This window comes from Benincasa hispida, chromosome 7, assembly GCF_027475165.1.
Source record: "Benincasa hispida cultivar pf3 chromosome 7, pf3_genome.v1.1, whole genome shotgun sequence".
NCBI lineage: Eukaryota > Viridiplantae > Streptophyta > Magnoliopsida > Cucurbitales > Cucurbitaceae > Benincasa > Benincasa hispida.
Genome location: NC_143484.1, coordinates 60,660,371 through 60,687,147, shown reverse-complemented (window position 1 = coordinate 60,687,147; position 26,777 = coordinate 60,660,371). Strand labels below are relative to the sequence as shown.

Sequence of the window (26,777 nt, the reverse complement as noted above, 5' to 3'; positions counted from 1 at the left end):
ATACTTTATTTGTATTGTACATTAGGCTCCCTAAGCTTTAGAACAAGTGGAAGATTGTTAGTATTGGTGTCCTGAAGCTCTTTTATTCTCATAGTTTGTAAACATTATATAAACAAATTTTTATTAATAAAATAATTGTTATTTTATGAGCATACACTCAATCCAATAAACTAAGATCCTAGGTTATTTTATGTAATTTAAACAAGTATGTAGAGACATACAAGTGGATCTTGTTTAAATAATAACCTAAACGGTCTATAATAGATGGATAAGGTTGGGTACCTTATCCTGGTGACACTATGGATATGGTCTGCTTTATAAATGCTACAAATATTGTAAAGTGCTACAAATAATCTGATCCTAATCATTCATGTAGGGACATGTGAGAGGGGTATCCTATACAAAGAGTTTGTATAAGACCGGACCACGAAATGGTTAGTCTCATTATATAACGCTGTTAATTGTAGAGACTTACATTTCACCAGGATGACCATATGTGATATGACTTGAATTCTGAGTGAGTTGTGAACTCTTACTCATGAAGGCGGTCCTTTGATTTGTACGGGTGAGAGTGGCTAGATTGCCAACTCAATAAGCCTACCATTTTGGTGATTCGTTTGATTGGAGAGTTGGAAACACAGCTACACAAGATGGAATTCACTCATTCCCTAATGTCGGGGTAAATAGATAAATTACTCCCTTAAGAGTTGATTCCGAGGCTTAAACAATGTGGCCACACCCTCTCTTGGCTTGAGAGGAACTTGGTCATAGTTGGACTATGACTTATTGTTCATTAGAGGAATCAGTGATACTTAAGAAGTTAGATGTAACTACAGGGGCAAAATGGTAATTTTGGCCCAACTGTACTTACGAACAATTTGTGAAGGGTCATTGCACTATTGATTGGTTATATCCAATGGACACAAAAACTACCAAGTTGATTATTATTGAATCAACTTGGCAGTTTTTCCCTATTTTTTGAACAAATTTGGCAAGGCTACCTTGGAACAGGGGACATAGGTGTTAACTTAAGCAAATATTTTCTTTAAAACAATCAAATTATTTGATACATTGACAAAGAGTGAGGCCATCTCCAATGGAGAGGAGAACAATCTCTACCCACGAGTCATTAACTAGAAAAGTATTGAGCTCTCGTGTACAACTTCTACCCTCCTTCAAATCTTCAACGACGTCGTTGTTCATTACCACTGATCCAAACCATAGAGTGCTATCATAAGCAATTACCCCACCTACCTTCACCAATTTAAAAAGTAACTCATGATATTTAATATACTCCACCTTGTTTGCATCCACAAATGCAAAGTTATACTCTCCTTCTTTAGCCTCTTAAAAGAAAAAAGAAACACAGAAAAAAAAACTCTATTTTATTTATATGAAAATAGAAAAAATGGTATCATATTACTTTATAAGGAAATGTTGTACAAAATAATCATAAGCACAAAAGTATGGTTAAATTTACTTACATCTAAGTTTTAGTCTATCTACATGGTTTTCTATTTCATAGTAGATAATCATAAACACAAAATGTTTCTATTTCATTGTAGATATCCTAAAGATAAATTGATTTTTTTATTTACTCAATATAAAATTTGACTTTTTTCCCTCTAAACAATATAGAATATAGTATTCCAGTAAAAAATTTCAACTTTCAATCTATAAAGTTAGTGTATTTCTTTTTTTAAGCACTTCTTATATAATCATTTTTAGTAAAAATATTTTTTTTTAGTATAATAACTACAAGATAGATATCCAACCTCCAATCTCTACAAAATAAGGTCAGGTCAATTATTATTGACGTAAGTTCATTTTGGCTTACTAAAAATATTTTTATATCTTATATTTTTTTTAAATATGTTTTAAATAACAAATTATTTTGGTTACATGTCCAAAACTAATTATATTAATTATAAATATCTTTTTCCAGCTACATACTTGGAAGAGTTTCAACTATTACCTAAAAGACATTTTTTAGATATTAAAAAAAAAAGTTACTTCAAAATCAAAATAAGACTCATAAAAAAATTTTGAAGCTTTTTTTAATAAGATTAAAAAATATATACTTTTATCATAAAATCATTCAAACAAAAATATATTGAGCTCACTTTAGTTCATTTATTTTTTTTAGAAAAAATTATTGTATATAAGAAAAAAGACGTCTCCTTTAAAAAATTATTTCAAATACACTAGTGATGTGAGGATGAAATAATATACAAGATTTATATATATCTATTGGTGGAAAAATAATAACATATCTAAAAGAATGACATTCTAAAACTAGAGAAATAAATATATACTATATATTAATAGAACAAAAAAGATAATGATTTCAAATAGCAAAATTGTTAGAAATATTTTTTAATATAGTAAAAAATGTTACTGTTTATCCGTGATATACATTAATAGACAATGACATTTTGCTATATTCATAAATAAATTAATTTATTTTTCTATATTTTAAAAAAAAAGTAAATTATGATTTTATTCAGTTCCCTCCCAACATACCAAAAGAAAAAAAAATATCAAAAGAGAATTTTAAAGAATTTGTTTGGTGAGAAGTTATAATTAGATAATTTGATAATATATACAATTATAGATAATATTTGGGATGCATTGAATTTTTATTTTCTTTTTAAAAAAGGGTTAATACTAAAATTATATCAAAGCAATCACTTACAAGACTGAGGAGGTTATTTAGAACAACCGATGCTTGGGATTCCACAAAAATGATCTTCTCGCCTTTTTTTATAAATGGCTAACCAAACTCAAATGATTCTCTGTGAATATCAATTGTTGTTATCTACCATCCAAATAAAACAATCATAACTTAAATTTAAATCGAATATTTGATAATAAAATTCCAGAAACGTGTCTTTTTTTTTCCTTTTTCGTTTTCAAATTCTAACATATATTTAAAAAAATTTCTATCTAATCTCTTTAGGTTATTATTATTATTGAATTTGATTTTAATTTAGCTTATGAGTTTTGAAATGTTACAATCTTATCTTTGAATTTTGAGTTTTATTTCTATCTGATATCTAAATTTCAATATTTATAACTTTAACCTTAATGTTTTCATTAAATACTCAATTTCCGTGAAAACTGTTAAATTTCTATTTATTAATTCAAAAGAATTAAGAAAACTATAATTAAATAAATTTACTAATTTTTTGGGTATTAAAATTAAATTTTAAAATTTCACTTCAAAAATATTTAAAATTAATTAATAAACATCACACGAGAAGGAAAGTGCACATTGACAGGAAAATCGAAGTTAAAAGTGTAAATGTTAAAGCCTAAAAACCAAATTGAAAAAACTAAGGTCTCGTTTGGTAACCAGTTCGTTTTTAAATTTGAATTTTTAAAAAATAAGTCTATTTTCTTTCAATTTCTTATCATAATTTGCATCTTTCTTAGATGCAAGGTTGAATTGTTAGCTAAATTCTAAAAACAAAAATAAGTTTCTAAAAACTATTCTTTTTAGTTTTTAAATTTTGGTTTAGTTTTTAAAAATATTGATAAAAAGATAACAAATCATGAAATTTAGAGTTGACAGCAGTATCTATAGGTTGAGAACTTATTATAAATAACACGTTGAAGTTTTTATCTTACAAACTAGCACTCTTTTTGAAAACTCGTTCAAATAGTTTTTGTCGGTCCTGAGATCGACCATCGAGATTTAGTTATAAAAAAAAAAAAAAAAAACTTTATTATGTAATCTTCTCAAATTTTCTCCAAATTTGGTTATATTTACCTTATTTTTAGATGGATATCAAGTGATTGCATTTTGATTTTTAAATTTTGGGAAAGATGAAGACCCTTGTTTTTTGTTTTTTAAAATTAAACCTATTCCATAAGCATTTCTTATAATTCTTAACCAGATTTCAAAACCAAAAAAAAAACTTTTTAAAAACTCTCAAAATTTGGCTTGAAAAAAAGAAATTTGTGTCCAAAGACTTAATTTTTTAAAATAAAAACAAAAAACAACAAAATGTTTATCAAACGGGGTCTAAATTTTTCAAAAAATAGGTAAGATATAGAAAAATATATAAAATCTTGTATTAATCTCATACAGATTAACAATATCAGTGAATCCTATTAAGATGTGATATATATTTGGTAAAGATAACTAAGAAAATTTGAAAATATACAAGATTTGGTATAAGATTTAGGAAGATTATATAGTATATAGAAAAATAACTAGAATCATTAGAAAAAAGTGATCGATCTCTTCTAAGATGGAGCGAGAAAAGTTATTTAAACAAGTTTTAAAAATGGTACTGGTTTTGAAAAGGTGTGAAAACTTGAAAGCCTTATTTATGAAAATTTCCCTATAAGTTAAAAAGAAAACCAAGAATAAAATTGTGATATTTCAAAAAGTACACATATCCCTTGAACGAATGGACTCAATCGAAAAGAACACCGTTCTAAATCGGGGTTACAATAGTCAACGACGACGATGGCTGCCATGGAGGGAGGCAGGGGCAATGACAATTTTGGTGGAAAATATGTAATTAAATGAGAATTAATTAGCTGAAGCTGATGAAAGCGATGAAAATCTAGGGGAAACTAAGCCCTAGCTAACCTGGGCATCGGCGAGCAATGCAAGTGCCATGGTGAGAAGCGAACAGCCAGTGAATACTCCAATCTCTATCGTTTTCTTTGCATTCATCAATTTCAAAAGCATCAATAGAAACAATCCTTGGTCTTTCGGTACACTCATTAGCCTCCTACAATTCAACCCCACATTCATTCTAAATCATTGACGACTCTCCAGCGAAATTGAATGAATCGATATAAAATTTTCATTCTAAAATCAAATCAGAACTCTAAATTTTCAAAGAAAAGTGGGAAACTAACTAATGCTTGTCAAACTTTTCGAAGGTGGCTTCTCTGAGTTCTCTCGAGTACGAGTTGGCTTTCAGTATATACTGCAATCAAATACATATGTTTTTAATTTCAACCACTTTTTGGAACAGTGTTTGATTAATTTCAAGCATTGAGTTGATTAATCTCTATTCTCTAGCAAAATTGTGAGGAGGAATTGAGGCAAGTAAGATGCAACCTAGAGATTAATTAGTATTTGGAATTGGAGTGAAATCAAGAACAAGATTAAGATTGGAATAGAAAATAAAATTTCATTAAATACATTCTTTTCAAATTGAAAATAGAAAAAATTAAAATGAATGCATTTACTCTCGTTTTAATAAATGTATTTTCTCTTTCTAACATTAAAGTAGTTTCGAAAATAGTAAACTAAAATTCATTAGAGAGAAAAAAACTAACATTAAAGTAGTTTCGAAAATAGTAAACTAAATAAATATAGAAAATAGTAAAACTATTCAAAAAAATAACACTAAAAGACCTTTTTGAAAAAATCAAATTTAAAAATATTTATGAATCCTAAACTAAAATTCATTATAGAGAAAAAAACTTAGGGTGCAACCCATTTAATACACAATACCCAATAGCATACTTTCATGTGATCATTTTTTTAAACCAAAAAAGTTAATTTATTATTTTTCCAATATATAAAGTGGATATATGTGATTAGATACAACCTAATCATTACACTATTATTATGTGTTGACATTGCCAAAAAAATTATAACAAAGTGAGTTTTTTTTTTTTTTTTTTTTTTCATTTCGACTTATTGTTTGTTCGTACTTGGCTAAAATTAGGCTGGTTAAGTTTTTTTTGTGTTTTTAACCAAATATCTTAATTTTACATAAACATAAATAATGGATATTAATAGATATTTTGAACAAATTATAAAAAAATATATGTTCAAATTATTAAATAAACATGATTTTAAACAAGTTAACAAGTTTATTATTATGTTTACATTAATTATATTTCATTATTTTTATGTTTTGTAGATTTTTTTTGATATAATGTCATCGTTGAAATCACCACAATATGGATATATTGAGATCCCAATGTAAACATAATACGATGTTTTAACCATAAATTAGTTCCATGAACTATCATAATTAAATGAAAAAATACGAAAAATAACTAAAATGCAACCACTCTTTTGGAATATACATTATTGTATGTTTTAACAATCTATGTTTTCCATTTTTAATATCGAATACGAAACCTTCGATTTACGATTATATCGGCGAATATATCGACATATCATCGAATATTTTCATCATGTATCCAGAGTTTAAAATGTGGATGTTGAAAATATTGATATCTTAATTTTACGAAAATAGATGAAAATATCGATAAAATGTTGGTGACGATGGATATTTACGAAAAAATTATGAAAACAAAAAAAAATTAAATTCGTAAGTAAACATTTTACGATATTTAAACAAATTAATATATATGTTATTTATATTATATTTACGTCAGTGACATTTGTTTGTTTATATTATTATTATTTTTATGTTTTGTGAATTTAATATAATATAATAAAAATATCAATTCACCTCTCTAGTCGATATCAAGCCCATAAAAAATGTTGAAATATTGACTTAATTTAATACTACAAATGCAATTATATTTCAAAAGTATAATTTAATTTAATTCTTGATATCTTTCTTAAATTTATATCGTATAACACAATGGATAAAGAAAAGGTTGATAGTGGGCTTTTATAAACCTGGCCCAATAAGAAGGCCATTGGTTCACGATTAGGGTTTCTTTGACCATAAAAACTGAAACTCTTCTACCCTACTCTCTTCTCCCAGGAGGGACTCAAGTTTGGCAGAGAGTTAGCATCAGCCGCCATGGTACAGTGCATTTTCTAGCTTTTCGATCCTCGTCTTCACTTCTCATTGCTTTGTAATGCTTACTGCATCTTCTAGTTTTTCGATCCTCGTTCTCACTTCTCAGTGCATTTGTAATGCTTATGTGTTTCGATCTTAGCAAGTTTCTGAATTCAGGGTTTTATCCATGTTCAATATTAACAGGTTAAGTACTCAAGGGAGCCAGATAACCCCACCAAGTGTAAGTTTACTATTATCCTATTGTATTCTTGTTTATATCATATTGATTTTTCGTTATGCAGTTTGTTCTTATGCTGTTAGAAATGCGTAATCTAATACTTGTTTTTTTATTTCTGCTCAGCATGCAAAGCGCGAGGCTCCGACCTCAGAGTCCATTTCAAGGTAGCTTAACATCTTTATCTGTTTTCTCCCTTCATTGTTTTTTCGTTGAATTCGTTAAAACCGATCAGTTCTTTGCAAAGCTTATAGGGTTTCAATACGTTTCTCTATTAATGCATATTTTAGTGAAATCTCTATCTCAGAGGCCTGATGTATTGTTTTGAAATTTGCCTCACTGAGATAACTATTTGTAAAATTTTTGTGGTTGCTAATTTATGGATTCTGAGTAATGGCTTACGCAATATTTGTAACTGAGCACTCATGTAATGGAACTAGATGTTGTGAATGTGCTGAACATCCAAGACTGCCTGTGAACAACCTGATGAAAAAAGCAGGGCTCTGTTGCCTATTTTGTGAATAGTGCTCTCGTAAACTTCAGGAAAATTGAATGTATCATTATTGGGTGAACCTCTGTATAGATAATAACTGAAGGTTCAGTAAATGATGCTACATAATCTTTGTAGTTTTGCATCATAATGTATATTTTGTTGATCATTTTTTGATTCCGTATGCAAGATATATTAATTTGCACTAATGTAACTTGACATCGTGAATATGGTGACTATCTGAGATGTCCTGTTATCAACCTGATGAAAAAAGCAGGGCTCTGTTGCCTATTTTGTGAATAGTGCTCCCGTAAACTTCAGGAAAATTGAATTTATCATTATTGGGTGAACCTCTGTATAGATAATAGCTGAAGGTTCAGTAAATGATACTACATGATCTTTGAAGTTTTGGGTCCTAATATAGAATTGGTTGATAATTGTTTGATTGTGTATGCAAGATATATGAATTTGCACTAATGTATCTTGATATCGTGAATGTGTGATTAACCTGATAAAAAAAGCAGGGCTCTGTTGCCTATTTTGTGAATAGTGCTCTTGTAAATGTCAGGGAAACTGATTGTATTGTTATTGGGTGAACCTCTGTAGAACTGATTGCTGAAGGTTCAGTAAATGATACTACATATTCTCTATAGCATTTTTCATATATTATCTGTAAGTTCATATAAAGAAAGATAAATGATCCTTAGAGGGCTATTCATTGCTGATGGGTCTTATTTTGATTAATTCAAAGAACACAGGGTCAATGTTATTGACTATTTATTTTTATAATAACATTTTGTTAGTAAATAATACTCTGTTCAGTATTCTACATAATACGTGGAAGCTGTTGTATGTTTTCTGCATTCGAGTATGATTTTCTGTAACATGATGAAAAAAGCAGGGTTTTGTTACCTCTTGTGGATAGGGCTCTCGTAAACTTCTCAGGGTAACTAGGTGCATTGTTATTGGGTGAACCTCTGTAGATATAGTATAGTTACTTATGGTTCAGTAAATGATGCTGCATTAGTAATATAGCATGATGTTCTAAAAGGTGATATACATAAAAGAATCAAGTGTGACTTTTGTAGATAGATTCGTTTTTATTCTTGACTGATTCGTTTGCAAGTGTTCAGATGTTGATTTTGTTTCATTTTCTTGGAATTATATGCATGGTCGTGATTATATATTACCTGATTAAAAAAAGCAGGGCTCTGTTACATTTTGTGAATTGGATCCTCATTATATTCAGGGAAACTAAATGCGTTGTTGTTGGGTAAACCTCTGTAAAGCTAGTTGCAAAAGGTTCAGTAAATAATCCTACATGAAAATAATATAGCTTAATGTAACATAAGTGTATCAAAGTTTAAATGTTAACAACCAAATTTTAGATTTTCAACTTATTTTATTATAAAAGGTTTGTGGTCTCTGGCATATGAACTGTTTTACAAATTTGATTGAAATATAGTTTTTAATATATGGCTCTATCAAAGGGTTCAATCATAATAATTCCTGTTGTCCTGGTGAATTCATGGATTTTTTATGAACTGGATCCCTCTTTTTCATTTCTGTGCAGTGTTATTTACTTTATCCACTGGTTTTTGTGTTTATAGAATACACGTGAGACTGCTCATGCCCTCAGAAAGTTGCCCTTGGCCAAGGCAAAAAGATACTTGGAGGATGTTCTCGCCCACAAGCAGGCTATTCCATTCCGACGTTTCTGTGGAGGTGTTGGTCGAACTGCTCAGGCAAAAAATAGGCATTCAAATGGACAAGGACGCTGGCCTGTTAAATCCGCAAAATTTATTCTAGATCTTCTTAAGAATGCCGAGAGTAACGCCGAAGTATGTATTACCACACATCCTAGTTGCTTGATGGTTCTGTTTTCTAATGTCTCCTTGATTCTGACAATGGTATGTCTTTATTCAGGTGAAAGGACTGGACGTCGATTCTCTCATCGTATCCCACATTCAGGTGAACCAAGCCCAAAAGCAAAGGCGTCGTACATACCGTGCTCACGGAAGAATTAACCGTATGATTTCTAAGATCTTAAATATAAATCATATCTTCCCAGGTTAGATCATTACATACATTATGGAATTTGATGATGTTGTTTTGCAGCCTATATGTCATCTCCATGCCACATCGAGCTTATTTTGTCAGAAAAGGAAGAACCTGTCAAGAAAGAGGTAAATTCTGGACTGTAGAATTTAATGGGAACTATGTTGTGTGTATTGTTTTTAGGGATTCTTCTTGAATTCTTATTTTTCTGGTAACAGCCTGAGATCCAGTTGGCAACGAGTAAAGCCAAGAAATCTCAAGCTCTCCGCAGTGGTGCTTCATCTTGATCAATATTGCTGCATTGAGTTTTTTTTTCCTTTAAAAAAACAGTGGTTCGTTGCTTTGATCATTATAGAATGAGTTGTTCCATATCCATTGCCCCCGACTTTGTAGTTTATGAAATCATCGATCAAGTTCTATTTGTTAGAAATTCTTTTCCAAATTTTGGGTTTTCATCCTAAGCAAAGAGTTCTACATATCGAGACTTTCTTCCTCTGTGTTCTTTCGGTAATATTGGTTCGAACCGGTAATGATGTCTTTTGAAGATTTTGTTGTCACTAATTTGCGACAGTTTGTAGTAGGGGTTGGAAATTTTGTTTGGCTTGGTTTGGGTTTTAGATCAATTGGCAATTTACAGATAAAATGAATAGAATCAAACTTCCATGAATTGGATGTTTTCATTAGTTGAAAATTTGAGGCTATATACGATAACTTATTCTCATAAATAATGTGACTAATTATATACTGAAACATGAAAAGGAAATTTTCAATTACCTATCCTTTCCCAATGGAAAGGTTAACGCTTTGGTTGGCTGGGTATGATTTTAAGATTCAATAATTGGTATTAAATTTTCATGACAAGTAAAAGAAAAATAAATTACGTTCTATTTATCTATTATTATTCTTTTAATTTACGTTCCTCTAGTTAAAATTTACGGTTAAGGTGAGCTTTGTTAGGGACAATGAAGCCCATATCCACATTTGCAAGGTAGATGCATGACTCTGTCTTGTAATATCCAATAGTTGAGACTTTGGTTGCATGTCGACGATCTTTCCTTCAGACAGTAGTCATCAATTCGTGTTTACTTTCGAGCAAGAGTAAAGAAACTAATTACTTGACAACTTGTATAGTTAAAAGGCGGATGAACGCTTTTAACATTACTTATATTGACACAGCTTAGGGACATGACTTAGATATGTGGATAACGAACGGTTGATTTTTTTTTTTTATTAATTATCAATTGGCAATCAATTACTGTAAATTTTTATATAATCTTCTTAAATCTTAGATCAAATCTTATATTATTTTCAATTTTTTTCCTAGATCAGATATTATATCAAATTACTTTATAATTTATGTTTTTACAATTATATGAATTTTCAGAATTCTAAATAGCTTTTCCAATTATCAAAATAGATATTTCAAATTGACATTTTTAAATTTTGGGAAAGATCAAATTTTGCGAAAGATTGGTTAAAGATTTGTGACATAAAATCTCGTACGATATGGATTAAAAAAAATTATTTTTACAATTTTTTTTTTAATGTTAGTTTTGTAAGTTAAAAATTTAAAGGTGCTATTTTTGACATTTTTTCGTTCCAAAGCTCACATCCCTTGGAATATAAGTCATAGTTATGACTAATTTAAAATTCTTCCAGGGTCTGTATTAGAATAAAAGAAGAGAGACGAACCTGAAGGGCAATGATGTCAAACCTTCCAAACATTTTGGTCTCAACTTTCATGATGATCGATCTAGTTTTTTTGGACAACATTTTAATTATAGATTTAAACATGCAACAACAGCCACGACATCGGTCTTTCAACAGAGGAGGCAAGTCAAGCAACATGGATCATTGTCTAGCATGATACGTTGTTTAAAAGTCAAACAACATTGATTAGAAATCTAGAGATGCAAGTTGGACAAATTGCTAGTGAGCTAAAGAGCCAACCACATGGATCATTGTCTAGCAACATTGAAGCACCCAGATAGGGTAATGGAAAGGAGCAATATCAAGCAGTGACATTGCGCGGTGGTAGACCACTAAAAAAGAAAGGAAAAGACCCAAGAAAAGAGAACCATTCTTCAATGCCTACAAACACAACTCAAGCAACTACGACACCTAAAAGAGCTCAACCAGAAAGAGCATTTGGCTCTAATAGTCATTCGTAACCAAGTACATTCAACACAGGGTACCAGATGTGCATTTGAATGCACCGTTCCCCCATCGCCTACGGAAGAAAAATGATGAAAATCAGTTTAAATGCCTCATCGATGTTCTTCAGTAGTTACACATTAATATTCCTCTCATTGAAGCGTTAGAACAAATGTTGAGTTATGTGAAGTTTTTTAAGGATATCTTATCGAAGAAAAGGAATATCGGCGAATTTGAATTCGTGGCATTAACTCAGGAGTGTAGCGCATTGATCAACAGAAAAATTTCTGAAAAACAAAGAGACCCAGGTAGTTTTACTGTCCCATATTCGATCGGAGGAATAGATGTGGGTTATGTGTTATGTGATTTAGGAGCTAGCATCAACTCGATGTCCCTCTCAATTTTCAAGAAGCTTAGGATTGGTGAAGCCACGCCTACCATTGTAACACTACAACTTGTTAACATATTCATCACATATCCTGGAGGGAAAATTGAAGATGTACTAGTAAAAGTTGATAAGTTTATCTTTCCGGTAGATTTTAGTATTCTAGACTATGAAAATGAGATGTTCCAATCATTCCTGGATACCCATTTTTAGTTACTAGCAAAGTCTTGATTGATGTACATAAAGGGGAACTGACTATGCGTGTGGATAATCAGGAAGTAAAATTCAATGTGTTAAACACATTGAATTTTTCAAATGACACAGAATCTTGTCAATTCATTGGATCAACTCAATTACTTGAGGAAGAGAACCAAAAAGTGGATCAAGGTTGTGAGGTCCATGCGTTGAGTGAAATACGAGGAAATTTGAGTCGCTATGTCTGGATGAGAGGCAGTAAAAACCAACACTCCCATCTCTGGAGGAGCCACCAACGCTTGAGCTTAAACCTCTTTGGGATCATCTTAAATATGCTTTCCTTGGCAACAACAATACTCTACCCATTATAATTTCAACTAAACTTTCTCCTACTAATGAACAACGTCTACTACAGATACTCAAGAAATACACACATGCGATAAGGTAGACGTTGGCTGATATAAGAGAGATCAGCCCATCTTACTACATGCACAAAGTCAGATTGAAAGAAGGGAAAACGGGATCAACTGAGCCCCAACGCAAGCTCAATCCCATTATGAAGGAGGTAGTGAAGAAAGAAATCATTAAATGGCTCGACGTAGGGGTTATCTACCCAATTTCTTATAATAGTTGGGCAATTCAAGTGCAATGTGTGCCAAAGAAAGGTAGCACAACTATGGTCATCGATAGCAATAATGAGTTAATTTCACCCAAAACTATTACTGGATGACGCATGTGCATGGATTACAGGAAATTGAATGTGTCGACTGTTGGGTTTTATGTCCTAAAACTCAGTTTTTAAAATGATAAACATTTTCTATAATCAATAAACTTATTATTGATTTCATAAATTGTATGAAAGTCTAAATCCAATAAACTAAGACCCATGACTATTGTATGAGTACTTGAACTTTATGTGGAGACATAAGAGTGGATCAGGTTCGAGTAAATAGTCAAAATGATCTATGGTACATGAATAAGGTTGGGTACCTTATTCTGGTAACACTATTGGATGTGGCCTACTTTGTAGTTGTTACAAAGAGTTATAAAGTGCTACATATGATGTGATCCTAATTCGTACATGTTATGATATGAGGAGTGAGGGTCGTCCTATGCAATGAGTTTGCATAAGACCGGACCAAGAAATGAGTCATTCTTACTTTATAACGTTGTTTACTGTATAAGACTGACTATTTCACCTAGATGACCTAGGTAACTCAATCTTAATCCTGAGCTAACTATGAACTCCTATTTATTCGGGATTGCCCTTAGATTTACATAGTGAGGGTTGGCTCAACAACGTCAACTCAATAAGACTCCCATTTTAGGGGTAAGACCTAATAGATAGTTGGGGACATAGGATGCAAGACGGAGTTCACGCCTACCCGAGTTAGGGATAGGAGAAAGGTTGTTCTCTCAAGTATTGAATCTAGGTCTTGAACAAGGGACCCCACCCTCTCACTGGGCTGAGAGAGTTTGGTTTAGTGATTGGATCACAAACCAGTTGTTCATTAGAGGATCAGTAGGAACTTGAGGAATAAGACGTAATCTCGGGGGTAAAACAGATATTCGACCCAGTCGTTATTATGAACAACCGATGAAGGATCGACTTGCTGATTATGGTTAAATCATGTCGACGTAATATATCTACAGTAAGGAGAGTGCAACTATGGGCCTTAGTGGAGTGACCCATTAGTTAACGAATAAGGATTAATCTGGTCTAATGAGTTTAGCCAATTAATCTCGAATCGTTGGAGCCCATGATCTGTAGGTTTGCGAGGTCCCCCTACTAACTCGTAATGGACTAGCTCTAGAATAGCGTGATAAGTTAATTTGAAACGTTCAAATTAGAATTAAGAGAATTAGTAATTATATGAGATATAATTACGTGTTTAATTTGATATTAAATGGAATAGGAGAATTTATATATTTAAATACGATTTAAATATATAAAGATGGATTTTAGGGGTGTTCGTGGGTTGGATTGAGTTGGATTAAGGATATTTTAGGCCCAACCCTATTATTCATTTTGTGTATTTTTCTAACCCAAACTAACCATGGTTAAATTATGAACCTGAACCAAACCAACCCATAAAAAATGGGTTGGGTTGGTTCGGTTCCATCGGTTCCCTTAAAAAAAAAAGCTTGGAATCACCAATAAAAAACACATAAGATTCCACAATCCACAAAAACAATATCCAAAATCTATTATAACAAAACAAGTCTCCAAAATTCACAAGAAAGACCATAATGTCTACAAAATTCAAAATATAGGCAACAATGTTTTCAAATGTCTACAAAATCCATAAGTAAGACTGTAATGTCTACTAGGGTGTTCATGGTTGGGTTGGATTGAGTTGAAAGACTTTTTAGATTCAACTCAATTGTTCGGGTTGTAAATTTTTTCAACTCAAATAACTTTTATTAAAAAATAAACCCAACCCAACCCAACCATGAAATATTTGGGTTAGGTTGATTTGGGTTAATCAGGTCATTTATTTAAAATTTTATTCTAAAAAGAAGTAAAACGTATATATGTAAAAGTCTAATTTAATTATTTTCATATATTGAATTAAGATTAACAACTCAATTTCAATTTATATAGTGAAAATTTTCTTTCTAATGTGTAAAGAACTACTTCTAAAAGTTGTCGAAGAATAAATTATTCAAAAAATATTGAACTTAAATAAAATTAAAATCAATATATATATAAATAATTGTGTTATAAGTAAAAAAAAAAAAAAAAAAAAAAAATTAAGTTAATAATAAATTCGGATTGGTTCGGGTTATATTAGGTGAATCCATGAACCAACCCAACCCATAAAATTTTCATTTATTTGAACCCAACCCAACCCAAACCACACGGATTGGGTTGGGTTAATCGATTTTTTTGGGTCATCGGGTTTTTTGAACAGCTCTAAGGGCCGTTTGGTTGGAGAGAAAAGAAGGTGGAAATGGGAATGGGTTTACAAAGCTCATGTTTGGTTGGTGGGATTTGTTTATTTATCTTGGAAAAGGCAATTCTTAGGTACCTTTTACACATACAAATGAAGGAATTGCATACCCATTGAGAAGTGTGGGTTTTTATTTCTTCTTCCGCTTCCTACCGCGATTTTCCTTCCTTCTAGCCGTGAAATCGTATAGCATTTTGTTACTCAGCGACCGTGTAACATTTGGTAAACGATCGTATAGCATTTGGTAGGCGATCGTATAACATTTTGTTACTCAGCGATCGTGTAGTAGAGCTAAGTGATCGTGTAACATTTGGTAAGCGATCGTATAGCATTGGGTAGGCGATCGTTTAGCATTTTGTTACTCAGCGATCGTGTAGCATTTGGTAAGCGATCGTATAGCATTTTGTTACTCAGCGATCGTGTAGCACTTGGTAAGCGATCGTATAACATTTGGTAGGCGATCGTATAGCATTTTGTTACTTAGCGATCGTGTAGCGGAGCTCAGCGATCATGTAGATAATTTAAACGATCTAATAGTATTTTGTAAACGATCGTTTGGACTTGTTTTCACTATCACAATTTTTTTTAATTCCCACATACTATTCCCAGACATTGTGATAACTTGTAGAAATATAAGTTATTTTTGCTCTTAAGTTGGAACAACTAAGGTTTTTAATGATAAATTTTCCTCATTTTTAGAAGAAACGCATGGATTTATTCAAACATTAGCAAACTCATGCAAAAGAATTTTTATTACTAAATATCGCGACGCTAACGCATTGTATTGCAGGATTTCAACACGAGGATTAACGCTAACATATTAGACAAGTGTCGCAGGGAAGGCTCTAACGCATGGGCCATGCGTCGGAAGGAGTTCAATGCAGATAAGATTCATTGATCCAGGCTGATTGTGTCACATCACCACTTGCAAGTATGGGCACCTACAATAGACGGTGTCTGAAAAGCTTCCAAGCAGCAGGCGGCGTCTGAAAATCTTCCGAGAGTCAGACAGCTAACCAGAGCATGGACTTTAATGCTGCCCATTCACCAAGTGGATGTGACCAACGCCTATAAATAGATGAAGTCCCTCCAGTATCAAAAAGTTCGGAAATTATCAAGATCCTTACTCTCTATATAGTGTAGTCATAGTTTTAGTCTTTTAGAAGTTGTGCTCAAGTGCCAAGACGATCAGAAGGGTTGAGAACCACCACCATTATCGATCAGGGAGCAGAGGAAGCCAATCTTGAGAAAGACACTTCGTCCAATTCCTATACAAGTGATTGTACACAACGAGATTGAGCCAAAGAAATACAAGAGATTGTATTCTTTGGCTTGACTCAGTTTCTTTCATCTCATTTATTGCTTTCATTTCATTTGATTAAATATTGTGTTTGTAAAGACTCTCTGATTCCTTTATAAAATTCATATATTTGATCCATCACACTTTGCCCTTGTTTGTCTCTTGTTTATGTTGAATGCATTAATACTTTATGCAAACTTCATTTCAACACTTAAGCCAACTTGACAAATTGGTAAAAAACATCTTTAACTTAGATTGTTCGAAAGAATATCTAAGCTGTATCAAGTAGGACGCCTAGTACAGCTAGAGATAGACTTACTGGTGTTTGTTGCATTTTGTGTTAGACGCATGTATCCTAGAGATAGGTTTTGTATGTTATTCGCATTGAGAAATGTTGAATGAAGTCTAACGCATAAACAAAAGATAAACAAATCACTCCATCTCATCCACATCACATCCTGGTTTGTGTACATTCATCTTAAACCAACGCATCCACTTACATTAAACTCCATTCTCACATGATCCATCACTAACTACTCAACTTTTTTGTATCTCTTGCACAGGCACAACAATTTAATGTAAATAACCCACATTTATTTAGGAAAACCCCTACAGAGATACAACGCAAGGTCTGCGTTTGGTTAACTGAATCCCTGAGTTCAACCCTGGATTTACCAGGAACCTAAATTAGATTTATATTTGGGTCTGGTTTAGGAAAACTTGAACGTCATTAGAAGGAATTGTGTGCGTTCTGCTGCATATATCTAATGCCCCAACGCGTTACAATTACTTAAACGCATCAAAGCATAAACGCATCACTTATACTTAGAACTTATTCTTCCAATTTATTTTATACAAAACACTCCTAGAGCGAATCACGATGGCAACGAACAAGTTTTTGGCGCCGTTGTCGGGGATTCAGAAACAAGACTAACCAAAAATTTCGTTTGTATCTGTTGTAGGAACACTTAGGTCGAGGGAGTATTACAAGCTAAGCCTAAATTTGTGAACGTTTATGAGCAGGGAGAGCACTCCTGAACTCAGATACGAACCCGAGATGGAAAGGATCTTTCGACGTAGGAACCGATCTAACCGTCGTCGAAGGTTGAGGCAGCAATTTCTCAGACAACAGAACAGGCAACGAGCAATGGTGGAAGAACAAGTAAATCAGCAACTAGCTCATGCTGCCTAGAATCCGATCCTGATGGCGAATAACAACACGTGTCCCATGAGGGAATACGCTTCCCCTGTACTGTATGATTTCTCTCCAGGAATCATATACCCAATGCCGGATGGAACCAGGTTCGAGATGAAATCTATTATGCTCCAAATGCTTCAGACTGTTGGACAATTTGGGGGTGGTCGTGGTGAAGATCCTCACGCCCATATGAAGTGTTTCCTAGAAATGTGTAATTCATTTGTGATTCCTAGAATCACCCTAGAGGCGATTAGGTTGTCCTTGTTTTCCTATTCTTTGCGTGATGACGCAAAAAAATGGGTGAGCTCACTGGAGCCTGGTGAAATCACCACCTGGGAGAAGTTGGTGGAAATATTTATGCAAAAATACTTCCTACCTACCACCAACGCAAGGAGGCGTTGAGAGATTATGAACTTTGAACAAGAAGATGTTGAGACCTTAAGCGCCGCATGGGAGCGTTTTAAGGGCTTGGTCAAGAATTTTCCCGAACCATGGACTACCTCTAACTATCCCAATGGAGACGTTTTATGGAGGACTGAATAGAGCATCGCAGATGGCAGCAAACGCAGTAGCGGCTGGTGGACTTATAGACAAATCTTACACTGAGGCTAAAGAGATACTAGACCGCATTGCTAAACACAATATGGAATGGGTGGATGATACGTATGATGGAAGAGCTGACAGGAAGAAGAAATCTCAGAACGTTAATTCTATCGATTCCAACGCATTAGCCACACTTTCTGCTCAAGTGGCTACGATGACCAGCCTTCTGTAGAATATAACGCTGGGAAACGCATCAAATCAACAGAAGGTGAATCAGGTAGAGGCGTTTAGGCAGCCCATGGTTAACTGTGTGGGCTGTGGAGATCCTCACTCCTATGCTGAATGTCCACAAAACCCTCAGTCAGTATGCTTCATAAAAAACAACCCATTTTCCAATACATATAATCCTGGATGGAGAAACCATCCAAATTTTTCTTGGACAGGAGGAAATCATCAGGAGCACCACCCAGGGGCGAACCATCAGCAAACAGTTCCTTGCTCGATAGGAGGATTGGATGTGGGTCATGCATTGTGCGATTTGGAAGCCAACATCAATCTCATGCCACTTTCAATTTTTAAGAAATTGGGGATTGGTGAAGCACAACCTACTTCTGTTACTCTTCAGCTCGCTGACAAAACAATTAAGTACTCAGAAGGAAAGATTGGAGACGTTTTGGTGAAGGTTGACAACTTCATATTCCCAACAGACTTTATTATCTTGGACTATGAAGCAGATAGAGAGGTACCAATTATCCTTGAACGCCCTTTCTTAGCTACTGGGAAAGTTTTAATTGACGTGCATAAAGGCGAATTGACTATGCGTGTAGATAATGAAGAGGTGAAGTTTAATGTGCTCAACGCATTAAAATTCCCAGATAGTGAAGATTGTTAACTAAACAGTATTAAGTTGCCTGAATAAGACACCCATGTATGTGAGGTCCTTGCGTTGGAGGAGAACCTGAAAGAATCAGAGCCGCCAAGTCTGAGTGAGTGGTGGACAAAACCAATGCATCCATCACTTGAGGAACCACCAGAACTCGAGTTGAAACAGTTACCTAGACACCTGAAATATGCATTCCTTGGAACCAATAACACTTTACCTGTGATCATTTCCGCAAATCTTACAGAGCCTAACGAGCAGTCTCTCTTACAGATGCTGAAAAAGCACAAACACGCAATAGGTTGGACGCTTGCGGATATCCGTGGCATTAGTCCATCTTATTGCATGCATAAGATTAGGCTAGAAGAAGGGAAGTCGGGGTCAATCGAGCTTCAAAGAAGGCTGAACCCCATAATGAAAGAAGTGGTCAAGAAAGAAATTTTAAAATGGTTGGACGCGGGAGTCATCTATCCTATATCCGACAGTAGTTGGGTAAGTCCAGTCCAATGCATTCCCAAGAAAGGGGGAACGACTGTGATAGTCAACAGTAATAATGAGCTCATACCCTCGAGGACTGTCACGGGCTGGCACATCTGTATGGATTACAGGAAGCTTAACGCAGCAACTAAAAAAGACCACTTCCCCCTTTCTTTCATTGATCAAATACTTGATAGACTTGCGGACAAAGAATTTTATTGTTTTCTCGATGGATACTCTGGTTACCACTAGATTTTGATAGATCCGGAAGATCAGGAGAAGACTACATTTACCTGTCCCTTTGGAACATTTGCATTCAGATGCATGCCCTTTGGGTTATGTAACGCACCTGGGATATTTCAAAGATGTATAATGGCTATCTTCTCTGACTTCCTAGAAAAGACCGTTGAAGTCTTCATGGACGATTTTTCAGTCTTTGGAGACTCATTCCAGTCATGCCTAGATAATTTGGAGGTCGTCCTCGCTCGATGCGAGGAAACAAACTTGGTGCTGAATTAGGAGAAATGTAACTTCATGGTGACAAAAATTGTCTTAGGCCACAAAGTATCTAAGGCTGGCCTGGAAGTAGATAAAGCCAAAATAAATGACATAGCAAAACTTCCACCACCATCAAATGTTAAAACTTTACTAAGTTTTCTAGGGCATGTTGGCTTCTATAGATGGTTCGTTAGAGGATTCTCTCAGATTGTGCAACCTCTGAGCACATTACTAGAGGCGAATCGACACTATGATTTTAATGAAGACTGCACTGACGCGTTTAAAACCTTGAAGTATGCGTTGACAATAACTCCAGTATTAATAGCACCAGACTGGATGCAACACTTTATTCTCATGTGTGACGCGAGTGATGTGGCAGTAAGAACAATGTTAGGACAGAAGAAGGGTAATTTGATACACCCCATCTCTTACGCGTCCAAAACTCTAAATGACTCTCAGGAACACTACACCACTACTGGAAAAAAAATATTGGTTGTAGTGTTTGGCATTGAAAAGTTTCGATCTTACTTAGTTGGTGCGTCAGCCACTATATACACAGACCACTCAGCCATAAAATTCCTGATGAGCAAAAAGGATGTGAAGCCAAGATTGATAAGATGGGTGCTGCTGCTACAGGAGTTTGAGATTGATATCCAGGACAGAAAGGGAACAGAAAATCAGGTGGTCGACCACCTGTCCAGGCTGTAGAATTAAGAAATGCAAGACAAAGAAAGTGAAATCAAGGACGCATTTCCTAATGAAAGCCTGTTTAGAGTTGAAGGCAGGGAACCTTGGTATGCAGACATAGTCAATTATTTAACCACCAAGCAATTCCCTGGGAACTTCAACTCTCAGCAAAAGAAACGGTTAGTTCATGACAGCAATTTTTATTTTTGGGATGAACCATTTCTATATAAACAAGGCCCTGACTCCATAATGCATCGATGCGTTCCGGAGGAGGAGACACAACGCATCTTAGTTGAGTGTCATGACTCTCCTTACGAAGGGCATTTTGGTGGGCAAAGTACCGCAGTGAAGGTCCTTCAAAGCGTATATTTCTGGCCCACCCTCTTTAAAGACGCGAGGGAGTTTGTTCATAAATGTGACCCCTACCAACGCTGTGGGAATATTTCCTCAAGGGACGCAATGCCCTTGAACAATATTCTCGAAGTTGAGTTGTTTGATGTTTGGGGCATAGATTTTATGGGACCTTTTCCCCTGTCCTGCGGACAACAGTACATCCTGCTTGCATTAGACTATGTATCTAAGTGGGTGGAAGCAGTAGCCTGTGCTAGGAATGATGCGTCCACTGTATCTAAGTTTCTTACCAAGAACATCTTTACATGCTATGGAACGCCAAGAGCCCTAATAAGCAACGAAGGTACGCACTTCATTAATCGCATCATTTCCAAATTACTTGCAAAATATAATGTTAGGCACAAGATCGCTACTGCCTACCACCCACAAACAAACGGTCAAGCGAAAATATCCAATTAAGAAATCAAATCTATCCTGGAGAAAGTCGTCAATGCAACGTGGAAAGATTGGGCATAGAGGCTGGATGAAGCGCTCTGGGCCTACAGGACTGCTTACAAAACTCCTATAGGTATGTCCCCATACTCTCTTGTGTTTGGAAAAGCTTATCACTTACCTTTAGAGTTGAAGCACAAGGCGTTTTGGGCAGTTAAAAAGCTAAACATGAACTTGGATGCCTCGGGCGCTCAACGCAAACTTCAACTCAATGAGCTCAAGGAGTGGCGATTGAGCGTGTACGAGAACAGCAAGCTATACAAGAGAAGACAAAAGCGTTGGCATGACCAACGCATCAGTAAGAAAGAACTTGTTGTTGGCCAAAAAATTCTATTGTTCAATTCACGTCTGCGTTTGTTTCCAGAAAAGCTAAAATCCAGGTGGTCAGGACCCTTTATCATTAAGACAATCTTTCCATATGGAGCAGTGGAAATAACACGAGAAGATGGCACCAACGCATTCAAAGTAAACGGCCAAAGAGTGAAGCCTTACTTTGAAGATGAACTGGAACACCAACATTCATCTCTCGCACTACGCGAAGCCAGTTGAGACCCGCGTCGAAGTATCCCTGTGTTTGCATCACCATATATTCCAGGGACGCTTCCTCTATCCTTATCTTTTTGCATTCTGTATTTTACGATGCGTTTGAGTTTGTAGATTTGTTTGTTTGTCTGTTTTAAGATTGATTGTACCTTGTTTTTGCCTTCATAAAAGTTGAAAACTTGTTTGTTTTTCTTTAAAAGTTGTGTATAATCGAGTTGGGAATAACGGACGCATTAGATGCAAGTCTAACGCATGGCCCAATTGAAAGGACGCGTCTCGAGAATACAAAAACATTCGAGTGTTTAGAAACCCGAGATATCCCTTCGGCTTTACACTTATTACAAACGTCAGGCGCCACCTGACGTCAGCCATTAATTCTCTCTCAGCCTATAAAAAAACCTAACGATTCGAGTGCCTTCTTCTTCTTCATTTCACTCTCGAGTTCTCTGAAACGAAAAAGAAAAAAAAAAAAAAAAACTAGCCTCCCTGTCTCCCCCCCTTCCGATTTGTTCAAGCTTCTCTGGCCACAATGTCATCCGAGACATCCAGAACCAGACCGTGAGCTTCAGGAAGGAATCACCGGTAAGCTTCTATTCCTCTTCTTCTGTTTCGATTTCACCTCCCCCGAGCCTGAGCAAAACTTCCAAAACCCTTGTCCAAACCAAACCCACGCACAGTAGAGCCACCTCTTCTTCCCAGCGGCCGTCTAAGTCGAAACCTTCCACAACATCCACAAAACTCCCTTCCAAAACCTCCAAAGCCTTCATTACCCCTCCGGCCAAGACCCCTCAACTAAACCTAAGACCCTTAACCAAAACTCAAAACTACCCCTAAGCCAAGGGCCAAAACACCTGCAAAACCGAGGACGCATCCGTCATATGGCCGCCTCTAAACCCTACACCAAGCCTGCCCCATCACCAGTCATTCCTAACATCACTATGGTGGGTGCAACACATGACCCACTCTCAGCCTACCTCCACAACGCACCGTCACCAGCCGTGCGTTCACCACCTTCACTTTCGATCCAGCCCTTAGCCACCATTTATCCAGTGGAATTAGACGCGTCGAGCCAATCGCCTCATTTGCCTATCATCATATCCTCCCCTGGGACGCCTCATACCCCAGTGGGCACCCCTCCATTTACTTCACCCATAACCCCCCCCCCCCCCCCGACAGTCTTGCGTCAGAGCGCAATCTTGAAGAGTTGGAAGAATTGGCTCGGCTGGACGAGCAGGAAGTTTTTGGTGCGATTTTGGCTCTCTCAATCAAAGCCAAGAGAAAGAGTAGATGATGCGTTCAGACCCACCTAACGCATCACTTGAATTAGACGAAGCGGAGCGGTATGCTATGATGCTTGAAGAGGAATTAGAAGAAGAATTAAGAGAAGAAAGGGAAGAAGAAGAAGGTAGAGAAGGGAGAATTGGCCCTGGCGCGTCTCAATCACGCCCATCCGATGCGAATGAAGGGCCCTTAAAATCAAAAAGAGTAACAAGGAAAAGAAGGTTAATATTGGAGGAAGAAGATAAGCAATCTGCATCCGGCCCCGAGGATGCAATGCATGGAAATAGCTCAAGGCACGATGCATTAAAGCAGGAATTGGAAGACTATCAGCCCGCAAGGCAAAGGCGAAGGAAGACGACTCTCCAAAGGGAATTGGAGAATGAATTGAGGAAACTAGCAAGGGAAGCCAAAGAGCATGCGGCAGGAAAACACAAGGTAACCGACGCGTTACCTAAGAAGACCTCGGGAAGAAAGCGTCAATTTAGTGACATATTTGTAGAAAAAGGTTTCTTTCCTGAGTGCCAACGTGTCCTGCTGCATATATCTAACGCCCCAACGCGTTATAATTACTTAAACGCATCAAAGCATAAACGCATCACTTATACTTAGAACTTATTCCTCCAATTTATTTTATACAAAACACTCCTAGAGCGAATCACGATAGCAACGAACACATTGTTTTCCCATGCACAACCAAACATAGTCATCCTTGATTCCCAGTAATTTTATTCCCAGACATATAATTTCTAGACATCCTTAATTCCTGGGCATTGAGAAAACCTCAATCCAAACGACCCCCTAATAGATTTGTGTAAAAAATAATTTAATATTTGATATTAAATTAATTCAGTTTTATTTAAAATTTGTTTATAAAATTAATTTCATTTTTCAGTTTTTAAAATCAAAATGGATTTTAAAATCAAGTTTTGATTTTTGAGTTAAAATTGGAAAATAGAAAAACAAAACACTAAATGGAAAATTTTGGTTTTCCATTATCCATCTCTTTACTTGCTCACACAAAAGCCATCTTTTTTGCCTTGTCTTACTCCAAGCATGAGTTGCAACTCATGCAACTCTCTCCCTTGCATGTTAATTTGCCATTATTGAAGAGTTTGAAGTGAAATTCGGGCATGCAATCAATAGAGAATTTTAGAGAAAATTTGGGTTGAAGAAAGGGTTCTTCAACAAGATTGCTATTGTGAGTTATTCTCCTTCATCCGTTGATTCAAGCTTGTTTTGAGTCCCACAATTCAATTTAGAGCACCAAGAGAATAGTAGGAAAGATCTTGAGGTGGTCTGCAATAAGATTTGGAGAATATTGCAGCTGGAGATCGAGCTTTGAAGAAGTTCTACAAGAGGTATGTCTTGAAACTCATTTTTTGCAAGAGCATGCTTTATATTTTGCCAAAATTAGTGAATTAGAATGCTTAAATGATCCTTGTGCTTCCGTTGTTGCTGATACAATCCTACATCGACTAAGAAAGACCATTTTCCACTCCCTTTTCATTGATCAAATGATTGACCGATTGGCCGAAAAGGAATTTTATTGCTTTTTGGATGGATATTCTGGTTATATTAAATCCTTATTGCCCTAGAAGACCATGATAAGACAACATTTACTTGTCCCTTTAGAATGTTTGCGTTTCGACACATGCCCTTTGGGCTGTGTAACGCACGAGGGATATTCTAAAGATGTATGATGACTATTTTTTCGATTTTCTGGAACAATCTATTAAAGTATTCATGGACGATTTTTCAGTCTTTGGAGATTCTTATCCGACCTGCCTCAACAACCTTGAAGTCGTCCTTGCTAGATGCAAGGAAATCAACTTAGTGCTTAATTGGGAAAATTGTCACTTTATGGTGACAGAAGGTGTTATGCTTGTAACTGATGGATAAAAAGAAGCATGCACAGCGGAAGCAATGAATTAATAACGCTCTAATTACATTAAATAAACTAGGATTAAACACGCAAAGAGAGAAATACAAGCTTTGTAGATTTCACAAGAATCTTCGTCTCCGTGAGCAATCGGCACCACTAACGGTAAATCTTCGGTATTATCCGATTGAAGAACACGGTTGTGGGACCGAATCTTTAGTGAAAGATATGGAAATTCACTTAATAATTTGGAGAGTAAAAGAGAATTTGTAGAAGTTTTTGGTCAAAAGTTAAAGAAACATAGGTTTTTAGCATTTGAAAAAACAAAACCTATTTATAACCAAAACACATGCAAAAACTCTTCTTGCATGGCCTCCACCTTAAACTTCATTAGCATGTTAAAATTAAGTGCAAGAAATACTTCATAATCCACTTAGTTAGTGAGGAAATCCAACAATTGGATTTTTCTACTAATTAATTTTTTTATTAAAATAAAATTATAATAAATCAATTTTTGATAAAAAAAAAAAAAAAAAAAAAAAAAGAAAGAAAGAAAAAAGAAATACATTTTTCATATTTTAGAAATTATTTAATTAAAATAATTTTAATTAATAAAATAAATAATTTAATATCACATTGTAAATTATCTTTGATACCTAATTTTGATTAATCACATTAATCAATTTTTTCTAATATTTTATTTAATATAAAATATACCCTCTAAAAATAATTAATAAATTATTTAATTGTAAATTATATCTCATATAAAATACGATTTTCCCTAAAGACCGAATTTAAACATTTCAAATTCTCACTTCACCTAGATCTTCAATTTTGTCCGTAGTGAGCTAGCAATAAGACCTAGTGGACCTACAGATCATGGGCTCCAACGATCCGAGACTAACTGGTCAAACTCTTTAACCTAGTTAATCAACAGTTGTTAACTAACAAGACTGTCCACTATAGCCTGTAGTTGCACTCCTCTCACTGTAGATATATTTTGTGTCCATTTGATATAACCGTCATCGACAAGTTAATCCTTCACAGGTTGTTCGTAACCTCAGCTAGGTCAATTACCGTTTTACCCCTTATTTACATTTTTTCTCCTTAAGTACCACTGTCCCTCTAATGAAAAATTGATTTAGGATCTTAATCACTAAATCCATTCCCTCTCAAGCAAGTGAGAGGATGGGACCCCTTATTCAAGACTGGAGATCAGCTCTTAAGGGAACAACCATTCTACTATCCTTAAAATGGGTAGGAATGAATTCCATCTTGCAAATTATATGTCTTTGATCTTATCCTTGAAATGGGAGGTATATTGAGCAGCGCTGTTGAGCTTATCCTCATCTATGCAAATCAAGGGATAACCCCGAATAAACAGAAGTTCACAGACAGCTCAGGATTCAAATCAAGTTATCTAGATCATCAAGAAGTAAA

At 34.9% G+C, this 26,777-nt stretch overlaps 1 protein-coding gene, 5 non-coding genes and 1 pseudogene across 6 annotated transcripts; 6 read left to right on the top strand and 1 right to left on the bottom strand.

Annotated features, from left to right (window-relative positions):
- Window positions 1-1,059: 1,059 nt before the first annotated feature.
- Window positions 1,060-4,771, bottom strand: LOC120082220 (caffeoyl-CoA O-methyltransferase pseudogene; annotated as a pseudogene).
- A 1,862-nt stretch (window positions 4,772-6,633) lies between these two features.
- On the top strand, window positions 6,634-9,996 carry LOC120080935 (large ribosomal subunit protein uL22y). The gene is made up of 7 exons (XM_039035621.2): window positions 6,634-6,761; window positions 6,942-6,978; window positions 7,099-7,139; window positions 9,073-9,303; window positions 9,389-9,491; window positions 9,581-9,648; window positions 9,739-9,996. Exons 1-7 carry the CDS (start codon window positions 6,759-6,761, stop codon window positions 9,805-9,807), a joined length of 552 nt encoding a protein of 183 aa, XP_038891549.1. The 5' UTR covers window positions 6,634-6,758; the 3' UTR covers window positions 9,808-9,996.
- On the top strand, window positions 7,462-7,591 carry LOC120082272 (small nucleolar RNA snoR74). Its single transcript, XR_005483108.1, has one exon. It is a non-coding gene; the product is annotated as a small nucleolar RNA snoR74 (small nucleolar RNA).
- LOC120082273 (small nucleolar RNA snoR74) lies at window positions 7,730-7,859 on the top strand. Its single transcript, XR_005483109.1, has one exon. It is a non-coding gene; the product is annotated as a small nucleolar RNA snoR74 (small nucleolar RNA).
- LOC120082275 (small nucleolar RNA snoR74) lies at window positions 7,977-8,106 on the top strand. Its single transcript, XR_005483111.1, has one exon. It is a non-coding gene; the product is annotated as a small nucleolar RNA snoR74 (small nucleolar RNA).
- Window positions 8,354-8,488, top strand: LOC120082274 (small nucleolar RNA snoR74). Its single transcript, XR_005483110.1, has one exon. It is a non-coding gene; the product is annotated as a small nucleolar RNA snoR74 (small nucleolar RNA).
- Window positions 8,660-8,787, top strand: LOC120082276 (small nucleolar RNA snoR74). Its single transcript, XR_005483112.1, has one exon. It is a non-coding gene; the product is annotated as a small nucleolar RNA snoR74 (small nucleolar RNA).
- Window positions 9,997-26,777: the final 16,781 nt, after the last annotated feature.

Coding starts and splice junctions, on each gene's coding strand:
- LOC120080935 (XM_039035621.2), top strand. Junction 7,140..9,072: donor ACCTCAGAGTCCATTTCAAG/GTAGCTTAACAT, acceptor TTGTGTTTATAG/AATACACGTGAGACTGCTCA. Junction 9,649..9,738: donor AAGAACCTGTCAAGAAAGAG/GTAAATTCTGGA, acceptor TTCTGGTAACAG/CCTGAGATCCAGTTGGCAAC.